The sequence below is a fragment of the Carcharhinus amblyrhynchos genome, chromosome 2 (genome assembly GCF_965287045.1).
Source record: "Carcharhinus amblyrhynchos chromosome 2, sCarAmb.v2.hapA, whole genome shotgun sequence".
NCBI lineage: Eukaryota > Metazoa > Chordata > Chondrichthyes > Carcharhiniformes > Carcharhinidae > Carcharhinus > Carcharhinus amblyrhynchos.
This window is the reverse complement of record NC_137325.1, coordinates 79,738,494-79,749,178: the sequence shown is the minus strand read 5'-3', so window position 1 is coordinate 79,749,178 and position 10,685 is coordinate 79,738,494. Positions and strand designations below refer to the sequence as shown.

General features: G+C 39.8%; 1 protein-coding gene across 6 annotated transcripts in view; it reads right to left on the bottom strand.

Moving 5' to 3' along the window:
- Nucleotides 1-1,052: 1,052 nt before the first annotated feature.
- Nucleotides 1,053-10,685, bottom strand: part of sgce (sarcoglycan, epsilon) — a 61,007-nt gene continuing 51,374 nt past the window's right edge. For 5 of the 6 annotated variants that reach the window (XM_080207894.1, XM_080207902.1, XM_080207910.1 and 2 more), the window contains 3 exons: nucleotides 7,152-7,195; nucleotides 6,679-6,713; nucleotides 1,053-1,419 (listed from right to left, as the gene is read on the bottom strand). In XM_080207894.1, the coding sequence (XP_080064020.1) occupies nucleotides 1,372-1,419; nucleotides 6,679-6,713; nucleotides 7,152-7,195 (127 nt within the window). In that variant the 3' untranslated portion in view covers nucleotides 1,053-1,371. The remainder of the gene's footprint in view (nucleotides 1,420-6,678; nucleotides 6,714-7,151; nucleotides 7,196-10,685) is intronic. The other variant, XM_080207887.1, reaches the window with a different exon arrangement.

Here is a 10,685-nt window from a genome sequence, read left to right as displayed (position 1 = left end):
GGACATCCTGGATGGTGGTAAGTTGCTATAAATGCATGCACACACTGGTTCTTTGCTAGTCCTTTGCATCTTCTGCCGCTTGCAGGCAAGATACAATCAATTACATTCTGTTCTCTATCAATATGGTTGGGTCTAATGCTGATCTGAGATGAATATATGTAGGTTTGAGGAAGTGTGTAAAGTTGTGTGTGCAGCTGGCATGGTTGGAAAGTGTGGCTGAGGTATAACGATGTTAGGGTAAGACCTGACTCTCCAGGTGTGTAGAGTGGTGGGCTTATGATGTGCAAATCCATTCATCTATTAAATTTTCCTACTCTTTGTACTGCTTACATTTTCTCTGTGTTGTTTCTATCACTGCCCTGATCTTTTATGTCTTGGTTCTATTTCACGCTTCTGTCCTTATTCTCTTCTGCCTTAGAGTTTAGTTCTAATGAGAAGCTTACACTTAACATCAAAGCCAACATCTTGGGAGTTTTGTTTTCATTTCAGATTTTCTTACCATTTTAGTAGAAACATCTTAAGTTTCAGGGTATAGAACAGGGAACAGAAGATTGGACAAAATGATTTGGGATCCTGAGATTGACTTTCTGCTCAGTTTTATCAAACTTTCTAAAATTAGATGAGTTCTTGGACATGAATAATATTGCTACATAAAAAGGTAAGTGGGTAAATTTAGTGATGTGCCTTCTGAGCACCTACCTTGTGGAACTTGTTTGACTGCTAATCAAACAGGAATTAACCAGAATCATTTCCATTCCTGAACTGGCCTTGGTCTGTCCTGGGAAATCACATGGCTGCTGAGGGGTAAGGAGCTAAGGAAGCTTAGTTTGAAAGTCAGATGACCAGCAGGAAGAATTATTGTTTCATCAATTGCTTGGTGTGGGAATTGGAGGAGGGAAAGATGAGTAGGGAGTGGGATGGTAGTTGCTGATCAGTAGATTTCCTGGACTTTTAAACCACATTGTGGGGTCATGGGAGCCAGAACTAGACTGGTTGTATTCATACCAAGAGCTATTATACAATAAAGATGAACAACTTAGTGAAACTGCTGGTAAGATGTCAGGTTTTAATTAATGCACAATATGATTGTTGCTTTGAACAATATTAGGCAAATCATGACAAAATCCCATCTAACTATAATACAAAATTAAGGACTATCTTTTTCTAGCAAAATTAAAGGCTTTTATAATTCAAAATGTGCAAAAAGCAAATATTGCATTTGTTACGCTGGAACAGCATAAAACACTAATCAAATTCTTGACACGCTCACACTGTAGCTACTTTGTCATGCACATGAGCACACAGTGAAAACAAACCATGCATTTGGTCAGTATACAGAAGAAGAATAACCTTCCGAAGTGGAATCAAATATCAGGTAAAGGCTTCATTCAGTTTTCCTTCCTCAGCTTTGCCATTTACCTAAACATAGATGAAGAGACTCATTAATTGAACATAACTGAAATTGTCAAAGATTGCCTTAATAATGTAGGCTACCTAGGAACAGGCAATAACTGATCTACCTTATTTCTTGTAATGACAAAACTGTTGCCAAACTCATCGAAATAAATTTTACTCCCATGAGAGTTCCAATATAGCAATACTAATATGACTGCTGGCAGATCTAGCCTTAATTTTCTCATGCTAGCCAATTATTTTGCTGGTCATAGTAGAAGGAAAGTTTAGTGGCCAAATTACAAGCAAAAGATCCCAAATGTGGTTTGATTTATTACTGTCACATATACTGGGATACAGCAAAAAGTATTGTTTCTTGAGCGCTGAACAGACAAATCATACCGTGCATAGGGGATGTCGTATTCTACAGAAGTATCAACTAAGTTATCAACAAATAGCCCCTTGCATATTGCTTCTGCAACCGAAAAACAGTGGCTGGGAATTCTTATGGTGGTGTCTTTCTTGAGATAGAAGATCAGTCATGATTATATTAAATGGTGGAAAAGGCTCAAAGATCCAAATGGCACATGCCTAGCAGTCATGGTCAGAGCTACAGTATCATTGAAGAAATTCTTGGCCACTAATTATTGAGATTTAATATAATGTGATGAGATTATAAAATAGATACATCTCAGTATCTGTTGCAAGCCTTCCCAAAAATATGGGAACAGGGCATGAAAATAGCTTTAATAAAATATAGATGTAAGAAAACTGGTATCCTCATGAAGCAGACACTCCAGCCTACGTGTTCACATATTTACTAGCTCTGCTGCAGAGATAAAAGTTCCACCACTGAGCCACAGTTAGTAAACTTGCAAAGATTTTTTCTTCACGAAATGGAATATTGCTGAGATCATTAGCCAGGTTGAAAGCTTATAGCTGATGCCCTAAATGCCACTGCACTTGATTTTCTGATAATTTAAAATTAATGGAAACTCAAACCGTGGCTAGTTAAAACCACAAGATGTGGGGAGCAAAAGTAGTCCAGTCTATTGAGTCTACTGCACTATGCAATGAGGCCATCTATGATAATCCTCAACTCCACTTTCCTGCCTTATCCCCATCTGTCTATCTCAGCCTTGAACATAACAACGGTCTCAACAGCCCTCTCTGGTAAAGAATTCCACAGATTTCTGTGGCACTGAGGGCAAGGGTAGAGTGGTAACATTCTGCTTGGCACAACTGAAGAGCTGAAATTATCCTCGTAAGTTGATGCTTGAGAGCATTTATTATGTTATGTGTTTGATCATAGTTTGCTATGGATAAGTTTTTGAATAGAACTGAAGAAATTTCTCTTCATCACTGTCTTAAGTGGGCGAGCCCTTACCCTGAGATCATGCCCTCTGGTCCTAAACTCTCCCATAAGGAACATGCATCATGTCAAACCCCCACCAAGTCTCAATAAGCCTCTCATTCCTCTGAACTCCAATGAATACAGGCCCAACCTACATAACTACTCAAGAAAATCCCTCCAGACTTGGGATGAATCTTGTCATCTTCTGTGGACTCCCCTAATGCCTGCATATCTTTGCTTGAATAAGGGGACCTAAACAGTTTACAATATTCCAGGTGTGATCTAACAAGTGCCCTGTGTAGTTTTAGCAAGACTTCCCTTTTTTTGTATTCCATTCCATTTGAAATAAAGGCCAATATTCCATTTGTCTTCCCAGTTACCTGCTAAACTTGCATGCTAGTTTGTGATTTATGTACAAGGAACCCCAAATCCCTCTGTACTGCAGCTCTGATACAAAATCACGGAGAAATTAGGATAGGCGAACCGAAAGCTGAATAAAGATGCAGGTTTTAAGCAGTATCTTAGAGGGGTGGTGTGGTGGGAGTGGCTTTAGGGACAGAATACCAGTGCCTGAGGTACAATGTTGAAGTGAAGGAAATCAGGGATGTGCAAGTGGCCAGAATTGGAGGGGCACAGAATTGTCAATATCACTGCACCAAGTGTGCAGCAAAATAAGATTCAAAATTCATGCATCCACCAGGCCAGATCCTTCTGTCTGCCTTCATGTTCAGTTTGCAAGAATTTCCATTGCAGCAATCCTTTTATGTAGTTTGCTTTAGAAGGTAGCCTGCTTTTAAGAAAGAGTAGGATGCAAACTATGATCAAACACATCACATAATAAATGCCCTCAACATGATTTTATTCAGTGCACAGCTGATATTAAATGCTAGGGTATTCCAAATCCAGAGTAGAAACTTGGAATGCCTACTCACGATTTGGTATAATGTGAGGAAAGATCCAAAGACCAGTGAAAGATGTCCCAGATGTTTCTGTGATGATTTTAAATGTTTATTAAACAGTAAAGCACCCAAGTCAACTACAAATACATTTAACTACATTAATGGCTATACACAGCGTCTTAAAATTTACCCAGTTCCAAACCCCTCCATTTCCTAATCTCACAGCTAACCCTCCCCAAACAACATTCCATAGGTTTTAAAACTAAGCAGAATCCAGCAACACCAGGCACCTATGTATAGCAGGGTTGTTCCCAATTTAAAATACAAACAACTGGCTTCCTCCAGGCACAGCTTGTTGGGAGTGGACACAACTGGATACAGCTTTCTGCTGTGGGCTGAGGTCTCAAAACAACTCCCTTACGTACAGTGAACCTGCGTCTGAGATGCTGTTTTTCTTCTGATCTTCCCTATCTAAACTAACTTCTCAGAAATCATTCTTAAATCACTTATTAGAATGCAAGTGTGAAATTCATCTCCATCTGCCTTCTTGAACTTTTACTATCTTTAATTTTTGACTCTATTCTCCATTATTACCACATTGGAACATGTCTTTTTTAAAGTTTAAATATTGGTGTTGTGAAGTTGGGTAGAGTAAATTGGGAGGTGGGAAATTGTAAGAATAGTAGAATTGTAAAATGCTAGGGGAGAAAGCATTGCATGGTTCCTTTAAAACGTGGTATTTATCTATGCCTCGAGTTTAAAAAATGCAGATACATAAACGAGCCCAAACTGAAACATTTGTGTCGGAAGGCCAAGCAGCAGTTTTTACCGAGACAACAGACTTTTGAATTTAGCCATCCATTTGAATCAAGTACTTAGATATCAAGAACCTACTAAAATTTAAATCTGATGGTTTTAACAACCTGGGACAAAAGAACTAGGTGCAGGAGTAGGCCATCTGGCCCCTTGAGCCTGCTCCACCTTTCAATAAGATCATGTCTGATCCTTTTGTGGACTCAGCTCCAGTATCCACCCGCTCACATTGGCCTTTAATTCCTTTACTGTTCAAAAATTTATTTCTTATTGCCTTAAAAACATTCAATGAGGTAGTCTCAATGGCTTCAGTGGGCAGGGAATGCCACAGATTCATAACCCTTTGTATGGAGAAGTTCCTCCTCAACTCAGTCCTAAATGTGCTCCCCCTTATTTTGAGGCTATGCCCCCTAGTTCTAGTTTCACCTGCCAGTGGAAACAACTTCCCTGCTTCTATCTTACCTATTACCTTCATAATCTTATATGTTTCTATAAGATCTCCCCTCATTCTTCTGAATTTCATTGAGTATAGCCCCAATCTTCCCGGTCTTTCCTCATAAACCAACCCTCTCAACTCCGGAATCAACCTAGTGAATCTCCTCTGCATCCCTCCAGTGCCAGTATATCCTTTCTCAAGTAAGGACCAATCCAATTGTGGGATATGTTGATATCTCATCACGGGTATAAAAGAAGGGGTAGTGGGACAAAAAGAGAGAGCAACTGCCATCTGTCAGAGATAACAGTTCACAGCTTAACCCTTGGGAGAGAGAGAATCGCTGGCTCTCACAGCTGTCTGTGTCTTAAGAGAAAGCACCATCTAGATAGCAAAAGAATCAAAGAAGAAAGAAATTCCAGACAGAAGAATCAACAGACAAGGCCCAGAATATTCCAAAAGGTACAAAACCTGACTGTGATTCAGAGTGACTAAATTCTATTTTTGTTAATGAGTGGGAATTGTATTTATTGGAACAGCATACCATTAGAATCTTGTTTTATTTGTGAATAAATAATAGGATTTATTCGCTTTGTTAATAGTTTAGTTAATTTGTTCACTGTTCATTAACTAAATAAATCGTAACACATTGATTTTAGAGTGAGCACCAAACCAGTCGAAGTTGCTAAAGAGCAGGTCACACCACTTCACACACTTTTTTACAGATAAGGCGAGGTACTCCTCTTTAGACACTTCAGTGTTAGTTCTTAGATGGGGGATTAACCTTAAAAACACATTAACACGGCAATGAAGTTACTGTGAAAAATCCCCTAGTCGCCACACACAATATACGTGGCGCCTGTCCGGATACACTGAGGGAGAATTTAGCATAGCCAATGCACCTAATCATCACATCTTTTGGACTGTGGGAGGAAACCCACACTGGCATGGGGAGAACATGCAGACTCCGCACAGACATGCACCCAAGTCAGAAATCGAACCCGGGTCCCTGGCGCTGTGAGACAGTAAGTAAAAACACTCCCTGGGTTTCTTGCTGTGTGTAAAGTTCACAGATAGGAGGAGGAGAGAGCAGCATTGCTCATGGCAAAAGAAGCATATAAAATCATTCTGATGAAGTACAGAGGTAAATTTAATCCCCACCTCAATGTGAACCAGTACAGGCACACTGTGAATCACAGCGCCAACATCCAAAAATCAAGGCACATGAATTTCACATCCATTCTGTTTGCACCTTACGATAACTAGGAAGAGGAATGGGATCGGTGAATAGAGGTTGTGATTGGGACCAAAAACAAAGATTTTCTAATACTCAACTGAAGAAAAATTTCACATTGGACAATACTGGCTGTTTGATAAACAACATGGCATATCAGAGACAAGGAAAGGACCAAGAGTGATGGTGTTTAGGTAGAGCTGTTGTCATCATACATCTGGAATCTGACACTGTACTGTTGGATGATGTTGCCAAGGGTTGGCATAGCGATGAGAAAGAGGAGGAAAGGTTTATTTACAAAATGAATAAGTAAATGCTTTTGTATCTTTCCTGAAACAAAAAAAAATCAAAATGCAACAAAACTTAAATCTGTGGCATGTTGGCAATGCAATAGGAGTATAGATGCCATGAAGCTTTTCATCACCTTTGTTCCAATCAACTGTTTACCCTGTGGTTGGTACTTGGCTTTAATGGACAGCAATTAAAAATAAAAATAACTCAAATGTCTTTCTAAATAAAATGATGGAAAATCTTTGCTGTGGTTTGTACTTGCCTCAAATTGCAGGAATGTCGTCATATAAAATTCTCCTCCAATCAGGAAAGCAAGAATGAAGAAGTAAAAGATTTGATTATGAATTAAGAATTACCCATGTTAAGTTTTCTTCCTTCTGATAAGACTGCACTCACTTTGACAAGAAAAAAATGTGCTGCAAATTAGCTATGGGTTTGTTCTGGTTATATTAACATGCATAATAATGAAATGGGCTGTTATGACAGCACTGGATGAAACGTATTTTCTTACTCCCCTGTATACTGACAAAACAGTACTAACTCTTTTCCAACATGCAATAGTTGAGCCAAAGTATTTTGATTGTAATGTAATACCAAGTGATACATAGACATTTATTCAATAAAAAATACACTTTCAGCAGAAGGCTTTCTTCTACAGTTATCATGTTGCATGATAGTCAATGTGATAGTGGTTTGAGCAAGTGATGGCTGGCGAAAGAGATGGTGGATACTGACCTGCATCTTGCTGCTGGGGCAGCTGGGTCTGTAATGGGTGATTCCTGTAAAGACAAGATGCAACAGTAAGACAAAACTGAATTGGAATCCAATTCTGCATTTGCTCTGAAGGATGACCTTTTTGTCTTTAAGTCAATTTCTATTCTGCCACTCTGTTTTTACTTCTGAATGAATCATTGTATTGTTATTAATGAGATAGAGACCATATAGTTAGAAATACAAAGCATTCTACTAATAGTAATTATTTCAGCCAATGTTATTAAAATTACATTGTTCATCGGACTGGATGCAAAGGTTTTTTCTTTATTAATGATGTAGTTAATGGAAAACTTGAAATAAATCTTATGACAGTAATTAAATCGTAGTTTGGTTTTTTTTGGAGGCAATAACAATGTTGGCCAGAATTGTCCAATGTTGTATGAACGTCCCTGCTGCCAGCAAGAACACTGAATCTAACACTCAGCCAAAACTTCATTCACTGCAGCGGGACAACAGAATCCTAGCCGTGTGCGAGGTCAAAGAAATCCAACCATAATTTGTTTCCCCTTTCTGTTTGTTTCCCCGTGAGAATCTACCATGTCTGAAAGGGGAAGATGATTGTCACACTTCTGCTCCCCACTGTCAATACTGCACTGGGCTATCAAGGCAGAGACCAACTCCTACTGGTGTATTCCCTCAGATTTTGTTTCCTTCCCTTAACTTGCTGCAGATAAAATTTAAAAAAATGAAAGATCAGAAATAGCCAATTTGCTCAGTAACACTCTTCCCTCTAATCTCTAATTCTTTCATTATAACATCCAAACACATTTGGAATTTCCTTAATGCTTTTGTCACTGCATTCCAGACCAGCAACTCATTTCAAAAGTTCTCTCTCTTTCAATAAAGGAGTTATATACTATAACCATTTAAATTTACTTGGTTTACTTCAAAGAAATATTGTGCATTTACTTTATCTGCACTGTTTAACGGTCCCTGTACATGAATAAGATTCTCTCATTTGTCTTTAGGCAATGTACAGCTTCAGCTTCTTTAATGTTTCTTCATGATCTAAGATGGGATTGTGCTAGTTTTTCTTTGTGTCCTTTCTTATTTATATACTTTTTTTTCAGAGCAACATGATCAGACTTAAACAATGCTCCAAACATACAAATCCATAGCACAACTTCTCTGAGGCCTATATTTTATTGTCCTCGCAATATCCCAGCCTTCATTAATGGCTTCTCCATTTTGCCTAGATACTGAGAGCAAGAAGTTTACAATTACTCCCAGTCCTCTGCATTAGTTCCACTTCAACCATTCTATATATTTTTCCTCAAGTCAAATGCAATAGTTGACTTTTGTCAGTTATCTGACCTCGGCTCAACCCATCCCCATATAATATAAATGGGGATAGTTTGAGTTGTGTTCTGCTCTACAAAGTGATAATTCAACATGCAATGTCATCGTGCTGTCAGTAACCATATCTGTGTTCTGTAGTTTTGTGGAATCATAAAACAAAAGGTACATAATCTAATAGAAAATTTGAATGTCAGTGTTTAACTCTAGTATGCCAAAAGATAATCATTTTCAATGCCAAAACATTGAATGCATTTAAGAGGTGGCTGGACATAGCACTTGGGAAAAATGGGATGGATATAGGATATTGATATGGATATGGATATGGACATGGATATAGCTGAGGAGGACACTGGATTGCAGGGGAGTAGAATTGACAGTGTTGCAGTTGATAAGGAGGATGTGCTAGATATTCTGGAGGGTCTGAAAATAGATAAGTCCCCTGGTCCGGATGGGATTTACCCCAGGATTCTCTGGGAGGCAAGAGAAGTGATTGCAGAGCCTCTGGCTCTGATCTTCAGGTCGTCGTTGGCCTCTGGTATAGTACCGGAAGATTGGAGGTTAGCGAATGTTGTCCCATTGTTTAAGAAGGGGAACAGAGACTTCCCCGGGAATTATAGACCGGTGAGTCTCACTTCTGTTGTGGGCAAGGTTTTAGAAAAAATTATTCGGGATAGGATTTATAGTTATTTGGAGAGTAAAGAATTGATTGGAGATAGTCAGCATGGTTTTGTGGCGGGTAGGTCGTGCCTTACTAACCTTATTGAGTTTTTTGAGAAAGTGACCAAAGAGGTGGATGGGGGTAAGGCAGTGGACGTGGTGTATATGGATTTTAGTAAGGCGTTTGATAAGGTTCACCATGGTAGGCTTCTGCACAAAATGCAGATGTATGGGATTGGGGGTGATCTAGGGAATTGGATCAGGAATTGGCTAGCGGATAGGAGACAGAGGGTGGTGGTTGATGGTAAATATTCATCATGGAGTTCGGTTTCGAGTGGTGTGCCTCAGGGATCTGTTTTGGGGCCACTGCTGTTTGTAATTTTTATTAACGATCTGGATGAGGGTATAGTTGGGTGGATTAGTAAGTTTGCTGATGACACCAAAGTCGGAGGTGTGGTAGATAGTGATGAAGGGTGTCATAGTTTGCAGGAAGACTTAGGCAGGTTGCAGAGCTGGGCCGAGAGGTGGCGGATGGAGTTTAATGCGGAGAAGTGTGAGGTAATTCACTTTGGTAGGAATAACAGATGTGTCGAGTATAGGGCTAACGGGAAGACTTTGAATAGTGTGGATGAGCAGAGGGATCTAGGTGTATATGTACATAGACCCCTGAAAGTTGGGAGTCAAGTAGATAAGGTTGTTAAGAAAGCATACGGTGTCTTGGCGTTTATTGGTAGGGGGATTGAATTTAGGAGTCGCAGCGTCATGTTGCAACTGTACACAACTCTGGTGCGGCCGCACTTGGAGTACTGTGTGCAGTTCTGGTCCCCACATTATAGGAAGGATGTGGAGGCTTTGGAGAGGGTGCAGAGGAGGTTTACCAGGATGTTGCCTGGTATGGAGGGGAGGTCCTATGAGGAGAGGCTGAGGGATTTGGGGTTGTTTTCGCTGGAAAGAAGGCGGCTAAGAGGGGATCTTATTGAAACATATAAGATGATTAGAGGTTTAGATAGGGTGGATAGTAATAGCCTTTTTCCTCAGATGGAGAAATCTAGCACAAGGGGGCATGGCTTTAAATTAAGGGGTGGTAGTTATAGGACGGATGTCAGGGGTAGGTTCTTTACCCAGAGGGTGGTGAGGGATTGGAATGCCCTGCCTGCTGCAGTTGTAAATGCGCTTAGTTTGGGGGCATTTAAGAGATCCGTGGATAGGTTTATGGACGAGAAGGGATTGGTTTAGGTTAGTGGGTCATTGTTTTGTAACTGGTCGGCGCAACATCGTGGGCCGAAGGGCCTGTTCTGCGCTGTAATGTTCTATGTTCTATGTTCAAAGGTTATGGGAAAAAGTAGGAGTAGGCTACTGAGTTGGATGATCAGCCATGATCATAATGAATGGTGGAGCAGGTTTGAAGGATCAAACGGCCTCTCCCTGCTCCTATCTTCTATGTCATGCCACATATTTACACATGGATTGCAAAGATGGTAAATAAATCAAACATACACTTTCATAACTAGCTAATTACAAGAGCATGACAGGAGGAGA